At 56.6% G+C, this 24,583-nt stretch overlaps 1 protein-coding gene across 3 annotated transcripts; it reads right to left on the bottom strand.

The window, feature by feature from the left end:
• Positions 1-1,454: 1,454 nt before the first annotated feature.
• MPP1 (MAGUK p55 scaffold protein 1) lies at positions 1,455-22,849 on the bottom strand. Of its 3 annotated transcripts, none has more exons than XM_054388504.1 (12): positions 22,748-22,849; positions 16,816-16,959; positions 16,440-16,518; positions 15,433-15,518; positions 14,209-14,277; positions 10,329-10,525; positions 9,979-10,085; positions 9,054-9,134; positions 8,467-8,547; positions 4,095-4,297; positions 3,406-3,480; positions 1,455-1,773 (listed from the first exon to the last, which is right to left on the bottom strand). In XM_054388504.1, the coding sequence occupies exons 1-12, from the start codon at positions 22,847-22,849 to the stop codon at positions 1,597-1,599; spliced, it is 1,401 nt and encodes a 466-aa protein (XP_054244479.1). In that variant the 3' UTR covers positions 1,455-1,596. The 3 variants fall into 3 exon arrangements, with proteins under 3 accessions (XP_054244479.1, XP_054244482.1, XP_054244480.1); XM_054388507.1 differs by having other exon boundaries at positions 10,329-10,465; XM_054388505.1 differs by having other exon boundaries at positions 16,867-16,959.
• Between the last annotated feature and the right edge of the window lie 1,734 nt (positions 22,850-24,583).

The raw sequence follows: 24,583 nt of genomic DNA, 5'->3' as shown, positions 1-24,583 counted from the left end.
AGAGGTTGGTGATTGAGGAGGCAGCTTAACACACAGGCAGGGTGTAGCTGGGAGGGTAAATAGCTGCCCCTTCCCCTTCTACCCAGCACCCTGCTCTCCTGAGGAAGCTGCTGGTGCAGAAAAGTGGTCATGTTGACTGGAACATCACTAGAGGGGCCTTGGTTGCTGGTCAGGACTTCTCAGCTACTTAAGGGCCACTCTCCAGTAAAGGCCTCTGCAGTGTGCCTGGAAGCTGGGCACTCTCTTTCCCTCTTTGCCATTGGGAGCTGCTGGACAGCTATGATGGTGGCTGCAGGGCTTGTCTGGTCCTGACCTGCCTAACCTTGAGTACGTTAGGATCAGGGAGGTGGGAAGAGACTTGGAGCTGCCAGCGAAGTGCTCATCCTAAGAAGCAAAACCACCTTTTACAGCAGTGTTTCAGCACATGTTTATTGCTGCTTATTGATTCCCTGCAGTGGATCAGAACAAAGGTCCCTATTGCACATCAACTGATAGTATTTTTGGCATCCTTAAAAAAAAAAGTTGCACAAGCCTTCTTTCCTCTTTGCCCTAGCTGACTGCTGAACACACCAATGAGATTCTTTCACCTAAATGATGGCTATGGTTTGCCCAGGAGCCATGGTGATGCTTCCTGGACATGGTCATGGTGTAGTAGGGCTTGTGTAGAAGGAACCCCTTGGAGTGGGTGGGGTTGATGTTTGCATACAGTGTGGGAGACACCCTAGACTCTGGAAAACATGCCTGGATGATCTTTGTAGAGACACTGTTTCTACTGCATGCAACAGATAACTTGTGGCTGGGTCAAATTCCCCCCCCCCTGAAGTGGCCCCTCTGGGGTTTGGTCTGTGGGGCTTCCTCAGCTGCTCTGAGTTTCTCCAGCCAGGCAGTAACAATCTAAGCTGCACGGTGAGAATTTCAATACAACTACAGTTGCACAGGGTGAATCAGAAAACTCCAACCACGTTATGCAGGGTGAGACTTGCCTGGGGGTGGCATGCTCCACACCACCTTTGTCAAATCCACACCTGGCTTTTTCTGCTCTTCCCCAGCTGTGAGGAGAAACTTGGATGTAGGAGCTCAGGGGTGATCGTATGAAGCTTCCAAAGCTCTGGGCTTGTTGAAGCCTCATGGACACCAGCCAGGCTTCTGAGGTGGTTGTGGCAAGGTGTGTGCTCCTGTGAAGGCAGGGGGCAGCTGCCCAGAAAGGCTCCCTGCTCTGCCACTTCCCTTGGGACTGGTGCAGAGGTCAGCCAGGTGTTACAGCAGGTCTGTGCTTTTCCTTGCCCAGGGAGGTGGGCAGCTGTGCTCTGAGCTAAGGGAGTGCCCTGGGCTCTGCTGTAGCCCCTAACTCAGCACTGCATTACACCATGCCAGGGGAAGTGGACATCCCCTGGGCAGCCCCTGTCCTCTGCTCCCCTAGGAGAGGAGATCCAAAGACCCTGTCTGTGTGTGTGTGTGTCAACCAAGACCATGTCCATGAGCAGCAGAGGAAGGGAGTTGTGCTGGGCTGTGTGTGGGTCAGGGGAAGCTAAAGAGAAGGTTTCTCCCCATGGCTGCAGGATGGTTGATGGGAAGCGGTTGGGGTCGGATGCCCTCTCAGTAGACCCAGGAGATGGGCACCCACTGTGGAGAGCTGCAGGCTTGCTCAAAGGCTTCCTGCAGCAGCTGGAGGCTTTCCTCTACCCCATTGTTGACCAGTGAGAGGTCAAAGTAGTGTGCGTATCGGCTCCGGATGCTCTCCGAATCCTTCTGGAGCTGCTGCAGAGCCTCTGACTGCAAGAAATGGGAGAGTGGTGAGAGGGCAAATCTCACAGTCCACCCCAAAAAAGCAAACTCCCTCCCCTCACCCAAAACAACTCAAATGGTTGCCAAGTATTAGAGCACAGAGCATCCCTGCAGCTTGCTGGGAGCTGTTGTGCACTCTCTGGGACTCTGCAGGACTTGTGGCCCATGCTGGGAGCATCAGGTTGCCTGCTAGGGTCAGGCCAGATGTGCCTGGTCTCATTTTTATCTTTAAAATGCTTTGTGGCAGCTTCCTGGGAGGAGGTTTACCAGGCAGCAGGCTGCTCATGACTATGCTATGCAGTGTAGTCAGTTCAAGGCCTAATGCTGGTTTCAAGGTAGGATCCCTGCTGAATGATTCCTCCTCACTCACTTTTAACCAGAACAGCACTGCCTGGCAGAGCTTTACACCCTCCCTCTATTGGTTTTGGCTAGGATAGAGTTAAATTTCTTCACAGCTGCCAGGCCCCTCCTGCTGGTGTCTGCACAGCTCCCCAGCTAGCAGGAACATCCCAGGAGTGTGCCCCTGTGGACAGCTGTGCCCTCAATAGCAAAACCCAGACCAACTTCCACAGATTTCCCTAACGGACCTTGAAATGCAGGTGGCTCCCTGCTTCTGTGCTTGTAGGGGGATGAGTCTGGGGTGCTGCACTTGTTGCAGCTCTGCTCTGCCCAGCAACTCTTAGAGAGGGGAGAGCAATAAGCAGTTTGCCTGAGTCATGGTAGCTCTGTTGGGTCCCATTTTAGCTCTCCTGTATCCATTCATGTAAACCTGAGCTGTGGCAGCTGGCTGTGCATAGTGCCTGCAGCAGCAGGGCTGGCCCTGCCCACTGTGGCAGTTCTCTGGAGGCAGTGGTGGGGCATGGAGGTGGGGGCAGCAAGGTGCCTAATTGCCCTTTCTGCCCTGGCTCTTTCCCCCCTTGCCCAGCCTGCTGTATCTGGCTCTGCAATACTCTGCTGGTTGTCACGCCCCTGAAGGCTGCATAAACCCCCTCCCTGCAAGCTACCTGTGTCTTAAGCTTCACAAACCCCAGATTAATAGGTTGGGAGAAGTGGCCTTGGCTGGCCATGAGTCCAGGAACTGCAGAGCTCTGTAGGTTTTCAGGGTCTTTCAGTCTCCCTACTCAGCTTGGCCCTCTGGGAAGCTGCTGCACGCTGCAGTGGGGCAGGGCAGGCAGCACTGCTGTGACATGGCAGCATGTGACATGGCAGCATGTGGCTGTCAGCCTGATGGTGCTTGGCCCTGCAGGAGTTAACTGCAGCAGCAGTGCTGCTTTCGGCCTCATCTTGGAGAGATGAGCAGCTTAATGAGGCAAAGAATGAAAGGAGCTGCTGTTCCTGTGTCTCATTTTCATAGCTGATGGCAGGAGAAACGCTTCTGCTGCAGCTGGAGACAGCCCTGGGTGCCAGTGGCTGATGGTGCTGCATGGGGATGATGGCTGCTGGGGGGTCAGGCTCAGAGAGTCTACAGCTGGGCTGCAGGAATCATCAAATTCCTGTTTCTCAGGTCCGGGCTGAGGAAGTTGCCCTGATCTTGTGGACCACAAAAATCAATGCAGACATGAAGAAGCTGATGTGGAACAAGGAGAGAGCCCTGAGCTGCCCTGCTGCCATGCTACCCACCTGCTCAGCTTTGTCTGTTGGGGCAATGAAGACTATGAAGGGGGAGAGCTCAGCTGTGCGGATGATCTTCAGGGTCTGTGGAGAGAGGAGTGCAGTTACCAGCACGTGGCCAGTCCTCAGGGTGGGAGCAAGCACTGCCTGCTGGCTCCCCCCCAACCCACACTGTCCCCAGCCTGGGTGTGATGCTGCCCTGTGATGCAGTGGTGGCTTAAAAGGGCCACCCCTAGTCTGAGGCCAGGGGTGGCCTCCTGAGTCTAGGGCTAGCTGTATGATGTGGGAGCAGTTAGAGGAAGCTGGAGCAGGGGTCCCAGCATGGCTTCCTCTGCAGCTCAGGTGGGAGGATATAAAGGTGTCCCCAGCCCTGCTCTGGGCTGGCTGCTGGACACAGCTGCCACTTAGCAGAGCAGCAGCCACACACTTGGTGTTGGAGAGAGGAAAGGGTCTCTGTCCAGGGCCCCTGCTGGCCTTGCTCCTGAATCCCACAGCATCCTGGCCCTGGCCTTGCTGCTGTCACAGCCAGGTGCATGCAGTGATGGGGAACACCCTCACTGCACACAGGTCTTGGGAATGCAAATCCGACCCCAGCACTCCCTGGCTTTTTTCTTTGGGACGGGCAGGTGGGCAGTGCCCTGGGGAAGGCAGGGACACTCACAACCCCTCCCCTGCCCACCCCTTCCCCTGCTCCCTACCTGGGGCTCAATGTCCAAAATAGCAACTTTGTCCTGCTGGTGGATCTTGTGAACTGTTTCAAACTTGGTTCCAAACATGTTTCCCTGGTAGCTTCCAAACTCCAGGAACTCGTTGGCCAGGATGTCCCGAGTCATCTCCTCAGTGGACACAAAGTAGTAATCCTTCCCATCCACCTCGTTCTTCTTCTGGGGGCGTGTGGTGTCTGGGAAGGGAAGGAGAGGTTGAGTTCTGGCCCCCAGGACTGGGGAGTGGAGCTGGCAGCCCTTGCTCTGTGGGACCTGGGAATCCTGCCTTCACTTCCTGAGTGTGAGGGCTAGGGCATGGGGGACCTGGGAATCCTGCCTTCCCTTTCTGAGCATGGGAGACCTGGGAATCCTGCCTTCCCTTTCTGAGCATGGGGCTAGGGCATGGGAGACCTGGGAATCCTGCCTCCCCTTCCTGAGCATGGGGGACCTGGGAATCCTGCCTTCCCTGTCTGAGCATGGGGCTAGGGCATGGGGGATCTGGGAATCCTGCCTTCCCTGTCTGAGCATGGGGCTAGGGCATGGGGGATCTGGGAATCCTGCCTTCCCTTCCTGAGCATGGGGCTAGGGCATGGGAGACCTGGGAATCCTGCCTTCCCTTCCTGAGCATGGGGCTAGGGCATGGGGGATCTGGGAATCCTGCCTTCCCTTCCTGAGCATGGGGCTAGGGCATGGGAGACCTGGGAATCCTGCCTTCCCTTCCTGAGCATGGGGCTAGGGCATGGGAGACCTGGGAATCCTGCCTTCCCTTCCTGAGCATGGGGCTAGGGCATGGGGGACCTGGGAATCCTGCCTTCCCTTCCTGAGCATGGGGCTAGGGCATGGGGGACCTGGGAATCCTGCCTTCCCTTCCTGAGCATGGGGCTAGGGCATGGGGGACCTGTGTACCTCAAGGCCAGGATGTACTAATCCCCTTTCAACTCCTTCCTGCTTGGGACAAGTAGGGAACTCAGTGAGCCTGAGGACAGCCCCTGGGATGTGAAATGTGATGCAGACAGTAGCAGCCCTGCAGACATCTGCTCAGCCCATGGGACAGCAGGCAGGGAGGCCCTACAGTGCCCTCTGTGATGGCCTTTGACATCGTGGGCTTGGTGGTGCCGGAGGATCATCTCCCTGCCTCCCATTTGCTGTCAGGAGATCCTGGCTCAAGGAAGTGAAGGTGCCCTCCACCCTGGCTGGATACTTACACGGAGGGGGGTACTTACACGGAGGGGGGTATTACACGGAGCGGGGTATTACACGGAGGGGGTACTTACACGGAGCGGGGTACTTACACGGAGCGGGGTATTACACGGAGGGGGTACTTACACGGAGCGGGGTATTACACGGAGGGGGTACTTACACGGAGTGGGGTACTTACACGGAGGGGGTATTACACGGAGGGGGTATTACACGGAGGGGGTACTTACACGGAGCGGGGTATTACACGGAGGGGGTACTTACACGGAGTGGGGTACTTACACGGAGGGGGTACTTACACGGAGGGGGTACTTACACGGAGCGGGGTATTACACGGAGGGGGGTACTTACACGGAGGGGGGTACTTACACGGAGGGGGGTACTTACACGGAGGGGGTACTTACACGGAGCGGGGTATTACACGGAGCGGGGTATTACACGGAGGGGGGTATCACACGGAGGGGGGTATCACACGGAGGGGTACTTACACGGAGGGGGTATTACACGGAGGGGGTATTACACGGAGGGGGTATTACACGGAGGGAGTACTTACACGGAGTGGGGTACTTACACGGAGGGGGTACTTACACGGAGGGGGTACTTACACGGAGCGGGGAATTACACGGAGCGGGGAATTACACGGAGGGGGTATTTACACGGAGCGGGGTACTTACACGGAGCGGGGTATAACACGAAGCGGGGTATTACACGGAGCGGGGTATTACACGGAGCGGGGTATTTACACGGAGGGGGGTACTTACACGGAGGGGGGTATTACACTGAGCGGGGTATTACACGGAGCGGGGTATTACACGGAGCGGGGTATTTACACGGAGGGGGGTACTTACACGGAGGGGGGTACTTACACGGAGCGGGGTATTACACTGAGCGGGGTATTACACGGAGCGGGGTATTACACGGAGCGGGGTATTTACACGGAGGGGGGTACTTACACGGAGGGGGGTACTTACACGGAGGGGGGTACTTACACGGAGGGGGTTATTACACGGAGCGGGGTATTACACGGAGGGGGGTACTTACACGGAGCGGGGTATTACACTGAGCGGGGTATTACACGGAGCGGGGTATTACACGGAGCGGGGTATTTACACGGAGGGGGGTACTTACACGGAGGGGGGTACTTACACGGAGGGGGGTACTTACACGGAGGGGGTTATTACACGGAGCGGGGTATTACACGGAGGGGGGTACTTACACGGAGCGGGGTATTACACGGAGGGGGGTACTTACACGGAGGGGGTACTTACACGGAGGGGGTACTTACACGGAGGGGGTACTTACACGGAGCGGGGAATTACACGGAGGGGGTATTTACACGGAGGGGGTATTTACACGGAGGGGGGTACTTACACGGAGGGGGTACTTACACGGAGCGGGGTACTTACACGGAGGGGGGTATTACACGGAGGGGGGTACTTACACGAAGCGGGGTATTACACGAAGCGGGGTATTACACGGAGCAGGGTATTACACGGAGGGGGGTACTTACACAGAGGGGGGTACTTACACGGAGGGGGTTATTACACGGAGCGGGGTATTACACGGAGGGGGTACTTACACGGAGGGGGGTATTACACGGAGGGGGTACTTACACGGAGGGGGTACTTACACGGAGGGGGTACTTACACGGAGCGGGGTATTACACGGAGCGGGGTATTACACGGAGGGGGGTACTTACACGGAGGGGGGTACTTACACGGAGCGGGGTATTACACGGAGGGGGTACTTACACGGAGGGGGTACTTACACGGAGGGGGTACTTACACGGAGGGGTACTTACACGGAGGGGTACTTACACGGAGGGGTACTTACACGGAGGGGGTACTCACACGGAGAGGGGTACTCACACGGAGAGGGGTATTACACGGAGGGGGGTATTACACGGAGCGGGGTACTTACACGGAGGAGGGTACTTACACGGAGGAGGCACTTACACGGAGGGGGGTATTACACGGAGGGGGGTACTTACACGGAGGGGGGTACTTACACGGAGGGGGTACTTACATGGAGCGGGGTACTTACACGGAGGGGGGTACTTACACGGAGGGGGGTATTACACGGAGGGGGGTAGTAACACGGAGGGGGGTAATTACACGGAGGGGGTATTACACGGAGGGGGTACTTACACGGAGCGGGGTACTTACACGGAGGGGGGTATTACACGGAGGGGGGTAGTAACACGGAAGGGGGTAATTACACGGAGGGGGGTATTACACGGAGGGGGGTAGTAACACGGAAGGGGGTAATTACACGGAGGGGGGTATTACACGGAGGGGGGTAGTAACACGGAAGGGGGTAATTACACGGAGGGGGGTATCACACGGAGGGGTACTTACACGGAGGGGGTACTTACACGGAGCGGGGTACTTACATGGAGAGGGTACTTACACGGAGGGGGGTATTACACGGAGGGGGGTACTTACACGGAGGGGGGTATTACACGGAGGGGGGTAGTAACACGGAAGGGGGTAATTACACGGAGGGGGGTATTACACGGAGGGGGGTAGTAACACGGAAGGGGGTAATTACACGGAGGGGGGTATTACACGGAGGGGGGTAATTACACGGAGGGGGGTATTACACGGAGGGGGGTAATTACACGGAGGGGGGTATTACACGGAGGGGGGTAGTAACACGGAAGGGGGTAATTACACGGAGGGGGGTATTACACGGAGGGGGGTAGTAACACGGAAGGGGGTAATTACACGGAGGGGGGTATCACACGGAGGGGGGTATCACACGGAGGGGTACTTACACGGAGGGGGTACTTACACAGAGGGGGGTATTACACGGAGGGGGTACTTACATGGAGGGGGTACTTACACGGAGGGGGGTATTACACGGAGGGGGTACTTACATGGAGGGGGTACTTACACGGAGGGGGTACTTACACGGAGGGGGGTATTACACGGAGGGGGTACTTACACGGAGGGGGTACTTACATGGAGGGGGTACTTACATGGAGGGGGTACTTACACCGAGGGGGGTACTTACACCGAGGGGGTACTTACACGGAGGGGGGTAATTACACGGAGGGGGGTATTACACGGAGGGGGGTATTACACGGAGGGGGTACTTACATGGAGGGGGTACTTACACGGAGGGGGGTATTACACGGAGGGGGTACTTACATGGAGGGGGTACTTACACGGAGGGGGGTACATGAACTTCTCTGGGTTGCTGCTGAGCAGAGCATTCTTGATGTGGCTCCGACCGACGCCACTGGCCCCTGCAGAGAGAGAGGGATGGACATAGGAGATGCTGGGGCTCCTCTGCAGCCCTGAGAAAAGGTGCAGTGCTCCTGAAGCCTTTTCTGAGCTCATCTGTGGTGTCTTTCAGCCCTGGAAAAGGTGCTCTCTGCTCTGGGCACACCTTGAGCCCCAGCTGGAGATGGGACTGAGCAGTCAGCACAGAAGGGCACAGCACCTGCAGTGTGGGAGTCCTTGCTCTGGTGCAGCTGCATAGACCAGAGCTGCTTTTCACAAAAATTATCCTTAAGGATATTTAGGAGCTATAAATTCCTGGATCAACTCTAGCTCAGCATCACAGTGTGGGTGCCAGGCCATGCACAATGCCACACAGAGGTCAACCTCCTTGGTGACTGCTATAGGCAGAAGAAATCTTACTAGGTTTTAAAGGGCAGCACTGCCCCAGCCCCTGTCCAGTCCTGGTTTCCCTCCAGGACCCAGCACACCCAACCCCTGCACTGTAGAGGATGCCTGGAGCAGGACTTACCAATGAGCACCAGAGTCTTCCTCTTGAAAGCAGGCAGCCTCACTACCTCTTCATATGAAACCACATCCAGCTGGTCAAAAACTGAGATGGAGACACAATGACACAGCAAATGGTCACAGCTGGCTCCTCTGCAGCAGCAGGACCACTTGTGTGTGAAGCCAGGACTTGGGAAAAATGGAGGGAGCCATTTGGACTGTCCTGGGAGCTCAGCCCTGTTTGGCTGCTCAGGGAAAAGAGCAGCAGCCTCAGCAGCAAGCAGCATGTGAGGTGCAGAGGGGGTGCTGGGGAGCTGGACCAGCAGCCACTGAAGGAGAAGCTGGGAGTACTTAATTCTGCTCAGGACAGTAGGACCTTGGAGCCGAGTGGGGAGGTGGCAGGACACTGCAGGGAGCTTTATTTATCTTGCTGATTTATGACCTTGTTTGTTGCTGGTTGGAGCTGCAGGCTGAGCTAGGAGCCAGCATGTCCTCAGGCACCTGCTGTCCCAGGGCACGCTTAGCAGGGGGCGTGTGCAGGGGTGGCTGAGGGGCGGACTCCCTGCCCCACCACGGACATGGTCTGGCTGCTGGGGGGAGTAGTTTGGGCTGCTCCCCAATTGCTGAGCAGCAGCAAGGCCATTGCCTGCCCTGTGTTCAGCAGCCTGTGGGGTTTGAGGCTTTGGAGCTTGGGGCCAGGAGTGCCAGGGACTGTCACAACAGGAGAGCACACAGGAGCTGGGTGTGCTGCAGAGCTGCGTGGGGACACAAGTGTGGCCACCTGAGGGGTATGAGGACTTTGGAGAAGGGACTCAAAAAAGCTGAGGCCACACTGCCCACACCGCAGGGCTGTTTGGTCTGGCTCCCATGGAAGACAGATCCAGCCCTGCCCAGAGGCAGCAGGGATGGCCAGGGCTGGGGAGGGAGCCCACTGCCCTGCTCACACTTACTCGAGCTGTGCTTGGCCAGGTATTTATCTTTGCACTTCTTCTTCTTCCCAAAGGGGCTACAGCTGGGAGATTCGCTCTGAGTGGGCTGGGTGACGCTCGCCACACGCCTGCCGAGACAGGAGGACACCACCATGCTCCTGCTGTCACCCCCAGCTCAGGGGGAGCAGCAGGATTCTTCCTCAAACATGCAAGCAGGGTGGCTGCTGGGACTGGTAAAGGCTCTCCCTGCAGCAGGTGAAGGAGAGATTTGCCTCCTTTTCCCCGCAGTCATGCTAGTTTTACCCAGCACAGTCACACCCAGTCACCATTCCCACCTCCATTCCCAGATCCGGCCCGATGCAGGGACCTACCACTCCTGCAGCTCTGGAGAAGGGATGAGCCCTGCTGACTCGGTGCAGGAGCCCTCCACCCGGCCCTGCCACCAGTTGCTGTCGTCCTTGTTTATGATCTGAATCACGTCACCGATCTGGAACTTCAGCCCTGCTTCCTTGCAGGGGATCAGGTTGTCCTTTTTGGGGTCGTAGTCAAACTGTGCTCTCATGAACATCTGCAGAAGAGAGAGCAGGCAGCGTCAGCACGGCCATGCAAGGTGGCTGAAACTGCTTCTGTCCAGCTCCCAGCCCCACAAAGCAAGCCTGGCACTGACTGCTGAGCTGGCTCCAGGCATAGGGTCCCTGCTCCAGGAGGAATCACAGAATCAACCAGGTTGGAAAAGACCTCAGACATCATCAAGTCCAACCTATTACCTAACACTTAACCCCTCCTGACAACTAATCCATGGCTCCAAGTGCCACATCCAAGCTTTTTTTGAACACCTCCAGGGACAGTGACTCCACCACCTCCCTGGGCAGCACATTCCAAGGGCAAATTACTCTTTCTGGGAAGAACTTTCTCCTCACCTCCAGCCTGAACTTGCCCTGGGACAGCCTGAGACTGTGTCCTCTTTTTCTGGGTGCCTGGGAGAAGAGACCAATCCCCACCTGGCTACAACCTCCCTCCAGGTAGTTGTAGAGAGCAATGAGGTCTCCCCTGAGTCTCCTCTTCTCCAGGCTAAACACCCCCATCTCCCTCAAGCTCTCCTCACAGGGCTGTGCTCCAGACCTCTCCCCAGCCTCGTTGCCCTTCTCTGGACATGCTCAAGTATCTCAATGTCCTTCTTAAACCGAGGAGCCCAGAACTGGACACAGCACTCAAGGTGTGGCCTAAGCAGTGCTGAGCACAAGGCAGAATGACTTCCCTGCTCCTGCTGGCCACACTATTGCTGATGCAGGCCAGGATGCCATTGGCCTTCTTGGAAACCCCAGCCCCTGCTGCTTTCCAGGCTCCAGGAGTCTGAGTGGGGAGAAAAGATGTGTACAAATCCTTAGGGCAAGCTCTTGGGCACGGAGCTGCAGTGGGACATGCTGATGGGGAAGGGAGGGATGAGGATGGTATCTTGGCACTGCTGGGGGCCAGTGCAATGGCTGCTGCCCTGCAGCACCCACAGCTGGTGCTTGAACCCTGACGTGTAGCCCCCCTGGGTGCTTGCACAGTGCTGATGTGCAGAGCCAGCTGGAGGTGAGCCCTACCACCCGGATTGTTTTGGTTGGAAATGACCTTTAAGATTGAGTCCAACCATTCTCTAACTCTACCAAAGTCTGCTGCTAAAATATGTCCCCTCCACACCATGTCTCTGTATCTTTTAAACACCTCCAGGGATGGGGATTCAACCATCTCCCTGGGGAGCCAGTGTTTGAGAACCCTTTCAGTGAAGAAGTTTCTTCTAATATCCAACCTAAGCCTCCCCTGCTATAACTTGAGGCCATTTCCTCTCATTTTATCACTTGCTGCTACAGAGAAGAGGCTGACACCCACCTGGTTACAAGTTCCTTTCAGGTAGTGGTAGAGGGCTGTAAGGTCTCTCCTCAGCCTCCCTTTCTCCAGACCAAACAATCCCAGTGCCCTCAGCCACTCCATCCCTGTTCTCTACCCCTGCAGTAGGGCTCACCCTGCAATCCCATGTCCTGGGGACCCCAGAGAGGGCCATGTCTCAATTCTCAGCTGCTGGTCCTTGGCATCTCCCCAGCACTGGGCATTCCCCTGCATGGCACAGGGGCTCTGGGGAGCCAAGGCTGTGGTTCCTGCCCATCCCTGCCTGGCTCTGTCCTGGCCTCTTCAGCATCAGCTACTCTTGCAACATTACACCACCTTCGCTGCAACTGCAAACAAACCTCCTTCTGCTTCCCACTGTGCCACACTCCTGGGGAAGCCCTGGGGACCAAGGCAGCATGAGAAAGTTGCCTTTCCCTGTCCCTTTCCTCCCTCATCTCTTGGGCAGGAGTCTACATTGTCTGTCCCACTGGGGCACACCACTCTGGTGCCTCCCCTCCTGGCCTCAAGCCCTCCTTAATCCAGCAAGCACCTGGGTGCCCCTGGGCTCTCACTGCCCCCAGGCATCTTTGCAAAGTCAGCATAGAAATGGCTTTTACACACAGAGCTTGTTTTCCAGGAAGGGTGTTCAGGAAGAACAGCCTAGCAGAGAGCAACAGGATGGATGAGATTCACCTCTCCCTGGGAGGAGGGCAGACCACATGTATGCAGCCAGTGTTTCCTCCACTGCTGCTTGCTCTCAGTGCCTGGAGGAATGGTTCCTTGTCTGAAATGCTGCAGCAGCTGAAACCTGCCTCTGGCCAGTGCAGCCAGCAAGATCAGGACTAGGGTGAGGGGAAAGTCAGGACGGGGAATTGGAGGGCAGGGAGTGAAAGGCAGGGTTTAGGGAACAAAATAGGGCTGTGGCCAAGCACAGACCTCATATTGCCCTTGTTCCCCTCCTGGGTTGCTGCTTTTCCTGTGGGCCTGGGAGCTCCTGCTGGGAGCTCCCAGTCATGGTGTGAAGTCCTGCAGGCCCTCTCAGAAGTCATGGGTGCTGCTGGGCCCCAAGCTGGCAGCATGCCTGCGGCTGCCCAGCAGTTGTGCCACCAGCAAGAGGTCTTTCTGGGATGATGCCCATGTCCTGTCCTCAGCTGTGTTAAGCAGGGCCTGGAACACCATCCTCCCTGAGCAGGACAGACCATGCTGTCCTTGTTCCACATTAAACCATTTTCCCACAGCATGTCTTCCTTCAGCAGTGCTGCTTGAGGCACAAGGCCAGCAGGACACAAACACCATTCCCTTCCACTGCCAGAAAAGCAGAACATACAAGATCAAGCTGTGACATGAGATCCCTCAGAATGGAAGACAAGAGTGGAATTTCCTTTCAGGATGAGGACTGATGCTTGCTTTGAAAGCAGTCTCTGGCAGAAGGAAGCTGGTCAGCAGCACAAACACACAGGGACATGCAGCAAGCACTGCCTGGAGCTCTCTGCTCTTATAGCCAGACATAGGCCACTTTTGGGAAGCCCCTCCTGCACACCAGTGAGGAGTCAGCATCAGACAGTTCCAGGCATCACCCACGGACTGCAAAGAGCCAGCTCCAAATGCAGGCTGTTTGCCTGCCAACTGCCAGCCCCTTCTCTGAGGCTAAAAGCCCAGGTGCTGAGCAGGCTCCAGCATGAGAAGCCCTGGTCTTTAAAGTCCACAGGCTGTGACTTGCACCTGGGAACAGACTGGAGATGACCTCGAGAACCCTGAGTGCTGCTTCTCCTCAGGATCCCCCTGAGCAGGAGGATTCCTGAGCACTTCAGTCACAGCAGGGCAGTAGGTGTCACCTCCTGCTACAGCACATCACCCCCACCCTGCCAGTGGCAGCAGGCACAAGAGCTGCCTTCCTCTCCCTCACCACTTCCTTCCTCCCACTCACTGCTCACAAGCCTGCTGGTGGTATCCAGGCCTAGGTCCCCCTCCTTGCAGCTGATGCACCTGGGCATCAGTGACAGCAGGCAGCAGCCACAGCCCAGTGCTGCACCTGGAGGTGCTGCTGTCAACCCCTAACAGGGATGTGGCTCTGAAGGTGGCAGGAAGCTCCTGGTGTGCTCAGGCTGCTGCTTTCCCTGGGCTCAGGCATCAGAGGCCCAAGCTCCTGTGCACAGATGTGGTAACTGCATCCTGCCTGCTTGTTTGCAGTGAGGTGAGCACAGGACAGGGTCCTTCAGCCCCCAGCAGCTCAGGCAAAGTGACTAGGCAGCTGTCCCCTTGTCCTTCCCTGGCTCAGCACAGCTCTCTCCCCAGCACTGGTCCCCTGTGGTTTGCTCTGGTCCCACCCAGCCCTCCCCAGCCAGGTCCTGTTCCCTGCAGCCCTGCAGCTGCACTTACCTGGAGAGCAGGGAGGCGACTTTGCTGGTTGGGAATGACTTTTATTGAGACCATCCCCTTGGTTTCTTTCTAGTGAACAAAGGAAGGGGAGAAAGAAGTGTTGGAGGCGGTGGAGGCTGGACAGCAGCAACCTGTGCAGGGAGCTGCTGAGTGCCAAGACTCACAAAGGCAAGGCTCCTGGGTGCTCCCAGCCATGCTGTGATGCCTAGGGACACCACAGCCTGGCCAGAAACAGCTCTACTGGGGCTAAGAGCCATGGCTGCATGGCTTTGCAGTGCTTGTCCCATTCTCATGGCAGGACACAAGGGGCTGGTTGTAGGCACTGCTAAGCCTCACCAGAATGAACATGAAGATCTGTATCATCATGGCTGCCCCAGTGAGGAGCCTGGGGGGAGAGGATGGTTCTGCCAGCTCCCTTCCATGCTGGCCTCTCACTCCTGCCCTCCTGGTGATAGCAGAGGCACAACACTCCTTTGCCTGCCACGGGCCAGATGCACTTTTGCCCCATGTGCTTCACAACACCTACATGGTCCCATGGGTGCAACCACACTTGGAGCCCTGGAGGGGCCTCCTGGGACAACTACCCTCCTAGGTCCCACTGTCTGGAGCAGGGACATCCTGCCACCAGGCAGAAGAGGATTATGGCACTGCAGCAGGGCCAGGCACCCTACTTAAGCTGCTGGTGGGCATCCTCAGCCCCACCACCACCTCCCTCTTGCCAGGTCCCACATGTTGGGCATCAATCAGGATGACCTCAGTGTCAACCCAAGGCGGGTCTGAGATCCTGTCCAAAGCTGTCTCTAGCAGGGACCTGGCAGGATCACTGTGATCTCAGCAGCAGAAAAATGGCAGCAAGATGACCTGCAGGAGTAGCTCAGGTTTGCAAGAGCTGGAGCTGCACACCAGCCTTGGCAAGCAGAGGAGGTTTCCAAGCCCCACACACATTAGTACGTCAGGAACTTGGCCAACAGCCTTCTCTCTTGCTCTCAGGAGGTCAGAAACAAGCAGCAAACATGAACCACCAAGGCTGCACACAGAGACCATCCCTTAGCTGTGCTACAGCACCTCAGCACAGCAGCCCTGGCTCCTGCTGCATCACACTGCTGCACACAGCTGTGTGCTGGCTCTGGGCCTTAGGAGGGGCTGAAGGTTCATGCAGCAAGCACATCTGCAGGCCAAAGAAGTCCTTCCTGGGAAACACCCCTACCAAACAAAAATACCTACCAGCATCTTCTGCAGCTGGTCAACTGAGTGGTTGCTCACACTCTGCCCATTGATTTCTATGATTTCATCACCCACATGAAGGGAGCCTGCCAGCAAGGGAAGAAACATGAAAATGCAGGACAGAGCCAGGCACTGAACCCAAACTACAGAGGCCCATTGGCTTCCCTACCCCCTGGGAGTGTCCTTCAGGACACTGTGGGTTAATTCTTGTGCAGCCACATATGTCACAGGGGACTAAATCACAATAGACACTTCACCAGTCTGAAGGCCATCAGGTTTCTTTCCACCACGTGTCCTTCAGTGCTTCAGACTGGTTCAGAGTCATTCACCCCAACTCCAAGCACCTCACCTGAAGCCATATGGCAGCCTCCTTACATAGCCCTTAGCACAAGCATTCCTGACTGTGTGTGTTTTCAGCTTACACACCCAGCCAGATGACAGCCTCAGACAGACTGCTGCAAATCAAGCTCCACTAACTTTGCTGGAATGCCTCCTGGATCATTTTGGCAGGGGTAAGCTCATGCTTCCCACTTGGATCCAAGGCTGGAAAAGGGGCCTCATCTTCTAAGCACAGAGCATCTCATTTCCATGACCCCCTGCCAAAACTGAAACCCAGAAAACAGCACCTAATTAATTATTTAGGCATCTTTTGGTCTCCAGAGCCAATCCACAGCAAGCCTGTCCACCTGTGCACTTTAGGAATGGGAAGAGCTTCCCACCCAGTCTCTGGGGTATGATCCATCTTGTTACAGTGACCCCATCACGAGCCAGAGACAGATGGTCTCTGGTTCATTTCTGGGAGAGCTCTTCCCCCAGCCCTTCATTTCTCCCTAAAGCCTCCAATGCAGAGAGACCAGCCAGTTCCTGACATCTTCCTAGTGAAGGACTGGACACAGACATCCATATCCCAGGGGAAGGACAGCAGTCCTGGGGAGCTGCCTCATCCCTGCACTGAAAGCCTCTGCAGATGCACACCCCACAGCCTGCCTGTGCGAGGGCCTCGTTACCTTGCCTGTGAATCATGCCCCCGTGGAAGATCCTGGCTACCATGCAGCTCTGCTTGTCGTTGAGCTTCAGCGTGATTCCCTGGAAGACAGGAAAATCCGTGACTGCTTGCTGGAGGGCAGAGCTCCTGCGCTCTCAGCAAAGTCCTCTCCAGACCCATGCCCACGGAGGGTGGCCTCCTGCAGCTGCCCTTGGCACAAGCATCACTACCCTTTGATGAGGCTGGCTATGGCTCCCCAGGCAGGAGGCAGCATCTCATCCCCACGGCCAAGGCCTCCTGCGATCTTCTGCTTGCCCCAAGGCCAGGCTGTTGGCACAGATCGATCTTCCCCTCCGCCCCTGGGTGCTACCAGGCTTTGGGCTCTCGCCAGCTCTCACCATGGGCTCCTCTGTGACCTTCTCAAACTGGATGAGGCGAATCTTCCGCACCTCGCGGCCACTGCCGTGGGAGGGGCTGCCCGGAGTCGCGGAGCCGTTGGTGTAAATGTCCTCAGTCAGGGCATTCTGGGACTGAGTGATGGCCTGTCAGGGCAAAACAAAGACTGGGCTTTAGGGGCTCCACCTGAACAGGGCCTGGGATGCCAGCTCCTCGCTGTGGCGCTGAGCTGCTTCAGCGTGTTAGGGTGCCTGGGGTGCTGGTGAGGCACAGGGGGAGGTGAGAACCATGGGAGAGGATACTATGAGCAAGAGAAGACAAAGAGTTTCACCCTTGGAGATGTGGATGTGGACTTGATCTGCAGCTTTCCAGCGTGGGAATCACATGAGATAAGAAAACCTTGGAAAAGCTTCAGGTAGAAGAAGCCCAAACTGTTTACAGCTAATCATCTGCAGCAGCAAGTCCCAAAGCACCACCTGTGTGCTGCAGCAGCACTCAGCCTGCAGCTGGCTTGTGGCAGAGCATGAAGCCCAGGACAGCTTCACTGAGGGAACAGAGCTGTTTGGGACTCAGCTGTGAGAACCGGGACCAGGGTCTGCTCTTGCTCAGTCTGAAAGTTCAGCCTTTCCTCATCTGCACCAATGGGCAACTGACAGAGTGCAGTCCATGCTGGCCAGCACTGGAAAGACAAGCTAGGCAAAGCAAACCCTCCCAGCTGCCCCACTCGATGCCAAGCTGCTGGCTTTGATGCCCAGTTTGCACTTGGCCTGGAGTGGAGAAAAAGCTGCCAAGGGGCAAGATCCAGCCAGGCCATGGGAAGGTTTGTGTGGCTGCAACTGGGATGAAGAGCATTTGCTGCTGGGGTGCAGCTGTGGCTCTAAACAACAACAAACTTGGCTTTGGTAGGGATGTGCCAGAGCACTGCCAGGCCCAGACAGAGACCAAAAGCAGGGAGGGAGCCGAAGGCAGCAGAGCCAGCACCAGGCAGGTCAGTGGGAGAGGCGCAGGCAGAGGGATGAAGCAGAGTGTGATGGACACAGTGCAGAGCCAGGGTGGGAAGGATGCAGGGAACTGTGCACCCATGCTGCAGTGGCAGGCAAGACGTGTGGTTTATTTTTAAGCCAACTACTTGCAGAAGAGCCAATCAGCCTCCTCCTCAGAGGAAAAAGGCAACTGCGTGGGCTCCAGCTGCCAACAGCTTAAATATGGAGAAGGCTGAATCTCAGCCTAGAGCAGCAACCAGACCAAGGACTTACAGGGTGGAAGGAAGAGTGACCTGCAGCCCCTCAGCCTGGCTTGCCAGTGCCTGCAGGGTACCATGCCATTCTTAGGGCATAAGGACAGAGCCAGCACTGTGGTTGTCCAGTGCTTGGCCCTTTCTGCCAGTGGTCCTGGCTCTACTGAGCCAGCAAGTAGGAGAAGAGGAGGACCAGGAACAACTTCAGCCCTGCCTGAGGCCAAAGTGCCCACGAGGTAGTCTGAGTCAGCAGAGATCACACTTATCTTGGTTGTGCCTTGGGAAAGTCCTTTCCCCTCAGCTCCAAACCTCTAGGCTCAGCAGAGACTGATGACCCAGGACAGTGTGCTCCCAGGGCTAGGAGTTCCCGTCCCTTCCATCCTCACCAGCCCTACCAACGAGCCTCCTGGCCCTGACCTTTACTTTTTGCTGAGAGATGGAGAAAACACCCAGCTCTCAGTGCTGACACAGCACCAGTGTCACCCTGGTGACTCCCAGGGAGCAAGCCCTGCTACAGGAGACTGGCTGCTGTACCTGAGGATAGCCACCAGTCACTTGATGGCAGCTCTGAACCCAGTAGGGTCCTTCAGCAACTCCTTATGCCCCAAACAGAGCCACTCTAGGATGGCGTGGGCTTTTGCTGACCACACTGCAGCCAGTGGATGGCAATGGGAAAATGCCTGGCTCCTAAGGAGGACCAGACCCTAATGGCTGGCAAATTCCAGCCCCAGTGCTGGGCATCCAGAAGGCAGAGACAGGAGACATGCATGACTCTCACACTCCATGCAAGTGAGCATGCTGCCCAGATCACCTGCCCTGCACTCTCCTGGCAGCCACCACACTCTCAGCTGCTTCACTCCATCCTAGCCTATGTCTTCTAGAGCCTTTCAAGTCGTGCTGGCAGCAGGCCAGACCCTGCTGCTTATGCACTGCTCTGCAGGGAACATCTGCAAGGGCTGCCAAGAGCTGGCTCCATGGTCACTAGCCACAGCTGGTTCTGCACAGCCCCAGGCTTGGTCATAGCTGAGGACAGCTTCGGGGCAGGCAAGGGGTGAGGAGCTTTGAGGGGCTGAGCTGTGCAATAGGGCTGCCCAGCACCCAGCAGCCCTATGGGTGCCTTGCAGCTGGCTGCAAGGTGAGGGTACAAATCCTCACGCACAAATCCTGCTCCAGGTGGCAATGCACAGAGAACCCATGAGCACCCCAGCTGCCTGCCTGCCTTCTCCTCAAGACTCCAGATTTCTGCCCCATGTCCCAGGTCAGAGGGAAGGACACCACATTCCCAGGCAGTGTTTGCCAACAAGGAATTTGCTGAGTGTGGAGCAATCCTCAGAGAGGAGCCCAGGGCTTGGTATCCTGTGCCCCAGCAGGGTCACAGTCATCTGCCAGGGTTGCTTCTGCTGCTGCTCCGGCTCAGTCAGGCTGCATGCCACTGGGCAAATCAAACATTAACTGGGCAGCTTGTTTGCAGGAGGCTGAAGCAGCACTTGAGAAAAGCAGCAGTGTAGTGTTGTTTGGTGGTTTGGGTCCTGGGCTCTCCTTGCTGCTTTGCCCAAGACACTTCAACATCATGTAGCCTTAGAAGAGCAGAGCTTGCTGGTGAGCATATGGAGAAAGGTCAGAATGCTGCCAGCTTTACCAAGAGGGCCTCCAAAGTACAGCAGCTCAGATGGAGGAAGGAACCCTGGAGCTGGGATCCCCTGGGACTGGTGTCTGGCCTGGCAGGGAGATGTGCTCTGCTGCCCACGGTGAGCAACATAATTGCAGCTTCCTCCAGGAATCATCACCCATCACATTCTAATCACTGTGGGTGTGTGCAGGGAGGCTGGAGCATGTTGGTGCAGAGATGTCCTGGCTCAGCAATGCATCCTCCTGCCCTCTAGGACTCCAACCTCACCTCCCCACTGTTCAGCAGATGTGTGCACATGGTCTCAGTACAGCTTACAAATCACAGCAGTGTGTAAAATAAAAGAACAAACACACATACAAACCCCACCAAAAAACACACACAAAAACCCCACCAAAAGATCCCCCACCTATACCAACCAACCAACAAAAAATTTCCTCCCCCAGATTAAAAAAGGAAAAGGAAAACAAAAGGAAAAGGGGGGGGGGGCGGAAGAGCTTGAGAGCTTCTCAAGCAGCCTGGAGAAGAGCTAAGTAGGCACTTAGAAGTAATTCATCCTGGCAAGACCCCTTCTGGCAGTATGATCCAGGTTGAAACCAAAAAAAGCAACATTTAAAAATCAAATAGGATTACATTGCTGACACTGGGGAAAGGCCTGGCAACACCAACAGGTCGCAGTGGGAAGGGGAAGAGAGAAATAGGAGGGGTACAAGCTGTCGTGGAGGCCAGAAGACACCGCCGGCTCTGTGTGCCCTCAGGCTGACTCCAGATCGTGGAGTGCTGCCATGGAGAAGGGTCAGATTTTCAAGGGAACACAAGCCAGTTTTGCTGAGGCATGATCTTCCCACCAGGAAAGGCTGATGCAGCCTTTCAGATGTGTTTGTGAAACCAGTCACCTCCAAGGGAGAGTCGGTACAACCACACAACACTTAAAGAAGAAATCTTGAGGAGCCACCCAGGCTCTCCATCCTCACCTTCCAAAACAAGCCCTGCAAAACAGCTTTCCCCCTGCAGCTGTTACAGACTGAAACATGGCAAAATACACTGGAGATTAAAAAGTTGGAACCAGTCTTCCCCACTTCATTTTGGTCAAGCCCAGGAGTTTTACTTGGCATTCAACCAGGATGTGGTCCCTGAGGACTGTGGCCTCAGTCTGCTCTGGAACTGGTAATGGCTGGCTGCTGGGAACCACTGCCCACAGGGAAATGCAGTGTCCCCTACACATCCTAGGGCTCAGCTCTCTCCAGAAGTACCCTCATTTCTCTACTGGACTCCCAAAGGTCACATTTGCTGCCCATTTTACAGCTGGGGAACTGAATCACAGCTGATAAAGAGTCATGCCTAAGGTCACCCTGCCAACCAGGTGCACAGCTGGAAAGATAGCCCACACCTCTTTAGCAAATCTGTGTTTGCCAGTTAGGAGATAAGGAAAAGATATGCAGGCATGTGATGGGGCTGAAGGCAAGAGAGCATGAGGCTTCCTCCACTTTGGTTTGTTTTCTAGCAATGGCTTCCATTTGGTGAGGGTTTGCACACCCTGCTGTCACGGGATGAAGGCAGGGTGACACTTTCCAGCACGTGGATCTGAGAGAGGAAATGGGGAAGAGAAACTTCCCAGCCACCCTGTTTGACTCCAGCCAAGGAGTAGCCAGCTGGGCCCAGCATCCTCCCAAGAGCTGCTGCTAGCTGATATCCCACTGTGACTGACAAGCCCAGGACACATTACCCCAGCTGAGTGCCTGCCCTCTACAGAGTTCCTCTTAAAAAGGCCAGGGCAGAACCCAGCTCCCCAACTCTCTCTTTATCCCTACTGGAATAAATATACCATAATGTCAGGGAGCTGTAGGCCAGCTCCTACATTTTCCAAGCCCTACTGCCATTGACAATTTATCCCTGTTCTGCCAGAGTCCAGGCAGACTCTCTGCCTGCATCCTGAAGCCAAAGGGATGGGAGAGCTCCTCTCTACAGCTTTAAAAGCCTTTGTAATGTTTTTTTAAAGGACTCTGCCAGGGTTGAGCCATAAAAATGGCACGAACCACTGGTGTGGGATATATCTGACAAGCCTCTTTTGGATGCTGCAGTGTCCAACAAGATCAGCCAAGGGCAGCACTTCTAGGAAAGTTCCTCCCTGCTCTCAGAAGCTCCTGACGGCTGCAAGGAAATCTCAGCCTAGACATGCTATGCGATGGCTGTGCCAGCGACTCCTGCTCAAAGTTGAAACCCTCTGCTGGGAGAAAAGCACCAGCTGCTCAGCACTGGGAACTCTTGACCTCCTCCCAGCTGTACCCAAGATACCCCAAATGACACTGTCTGGGGAAGGAGCCCTCCCAGCAGGACAGGCTGGCACAGCCTGCTTTCCTTCCATTGGAGATGAGGTGCATGTGCCCCCCCAGCCCACTCCCTGCCCCGCAGTAGATATGAGGAGGGCTGGTTGCATTCTCCCTCTCTGGGGCTGAGACCCACCACCCCTCCAGCCCATGCTGTGAACCTGGAGGTTGCTCAGCAGCTGAATCAGCTCATGTGACAAGCAGTTCCAGTTCAGACCAGCTACAACTTCGCAGCAAAACAAGCACAAGCTCCTCTATGGCAGGACGCTGAAGCTTCGTCCCGTGCACCCAGCTCCTTCTTCCCTGCCCGGCCATGCTGTGCCAGCCACACTCGCTGACCATTCGTCCTGGGCGTCCCCCGGCCCCCAGCGTGCAGCCCCGCTCCGGCGGTGTTGAGGATCAGCGGTGCCACATACAGGGCACACGCCTGGATGGCCACACTCTGCCCTCCGCGGGGTCTCTGCCTTAGCGGCCCTGCTCCTCACTGAGCCTGCGGGGGGGTCCGGGATGGAGGAGGACCCTCGGCACCCTGTGCGGGCCCGAGCTGGGCGGTGGGTGCGGGACTAAGGGCCCGCGGGCAAGGTGGGGCACAAGGGATGCAGGATGGAGGAAGGCACCGCGGGGGACTATGCTCCTCGGCAGGGAAGGGGACCGGGAGGGGGGTGGCCGGGGAGCGCTCTCACTGGGGGTGCCGGAGGCGCATCGGGGCTGGAGGCCGGCGCTGCCCTGCAGCCGCTGCTCACCTCGGGCTTGGGCCGGTTCTGCAATAGGTGCTCCAGGTAGAGGTCGGAGAGCGCCGTCCGCATGCTGCCGGCGCTGGCGCTGCGCCCCGACTTGAGGGTCATGCTGCCGCTCCGCCGCCGCCGCCGCTCCACCGCCGCCGCCAGCAGCTGCAGCCGGTTGCGCTGGCTCCAGCAGAGCGGCCCGGTCCCGCCTGCGCCGCACGGCCCCGGCTCCAGCAGCGCCGCGGGGCCCGACCGCTCTGCCCGAGTGGCAGCGGGGAGAGGCCTGCAGGCGGGCGGGCGGCGCGGCGCCGGGCGGAGCCAGGCAGCCGGGGGAGGGCCGGGGCCGACCCTGCGGGCAGCGCCGCCTCAGGGGAGCCGCGGCCGCGCCGCCGCTACCGGCTTGGTGCTGAGCGGGCGGTGCTCGGGAAGGGGCGCGGGGCAGGGTCCCAGAAGCGGCAGGGAGGAGGCAGACGGCCCCACACCGCCGGCACATCAGCACCGCCAGCTGCTCCCCACAGCTGAGCCGCGCTGCCCGCCTCGGAGCTTTCCAGCAGTGTCCTCCCCGTAACGGCTCTGCTGGCAACAGCCCTGGCCCGCGCCAGCCCCTGGACGTGCCCAAGCACCGGCAGACCTGTGCACGATAATGTGCTGCCAGTTTGTTTGCTCGTGCGACCCTGGTGGGAGGCACTGGCCGCGCCCCTTGAACCCACTCATGTAGCTCCCAAAACCAGGGCAGGACGCTGCACCTGAGAAAGGCTTGGTGCCCTCACAGCCAGAGCAGAACCCGGCAGTGACACAGGGAGCATCTCCCCGAAGCAGCATTGATGCATAGCTGCTCTCACCAGCTGATGGTCATTCCCAGTTTGCACTGGTGTGCAGTGCAGGGCGTGCTGTGCCCCGGGGTGAGGAGATCCAGGGGTTTCTCTGTGCTGCGGCAGGCCTGGCCCTGCACTGCTTGGGCTATTATGGGTCATCCACCTCTTTGTGTGCCTGTGACTTGCAAGGCTAGGGTGGGATGCCAGATCTCTGCATCTGTGAGCTCTGCATGGTGGGAAGGGCCCTTATCAAACTGTTTTCTCCCTGCAAGCCTTGCTGCCAGAGCCCAGGTGAAGTTTGAGCTTTATTCAAGGATGAGAAATTAATTCCGATGGAATCTTCAAGCTAATCACTGGGAAAGGGATATGAGCCAGAGCTTGTGCTCCCAGGAGGTCTTTGTGGGACAGACAGTAGTCAGGACTGACTGGCTCTGGGGCTTTGCTGGTGGCAGAACTGACTCAGATTTCACACACCTGATGCTGCCAGAATGAATTCCTCCGATCCCAGAAGCTGTTTGAATCTTGTAGCAAAACTCCTAATGGGGAGAGCAGAGAGGCACTAGAAACTCTTCTTTTGCTGGGATCTGAGTGTTTTTTGAGACAGAATCAGGGCTTCTTCCCTGTGCTGATGTGCAGCATCTGGCCCCTTTCACTCCACTCATGCACATATGCCACTTCCCTTCTCTGGAGCCACTATAAGGAACTTCAGGCCCAGGACAAAGTCTCTGTGTAAACTGGTTTCACTTGTGTGCAGAGCAACTGGAAGAGCAAGTCTGGAGGGCACAGAGGTGATGAGACGGCCATTTGAAGCCGTACAGAGAGCATTCTTGACTGGGGCTGCTGAGTGCCTTGTCTACTGCAGTCTGAGGCCATCAGGGGTGTGTGTACATTTCCTTCTTGCCCTTTATTTTGCATGCTGGTCTCTTCCCTTTGTTGCCTGACTCCTTACTCCTGGCACTTGTGCTGTATGGAAAGCATTGTTAAGATCTGCCAGCTCTGTTCTTCTCCTGTGCCTGGGACATTCCTCTGCACTGCTAGT

The sequence above is a fragment of the Indicator indicator genome, chromosome 17 (genome assembly GCF_027791375.1).
Source record: "Indicator indicator isolate 239-I01 chromosome 17, UM_Iind_1.1, whole genome shotgun sequence".
Lineage (NCBI taxonomy): Eukaryota > Metazoa > Chordata > Aves > Piciformes > Indicatoridae > Indicator > Indicator indicator.
This window is presented reverse-complemented; position numbering and strand designations above follow the sequence as displayed.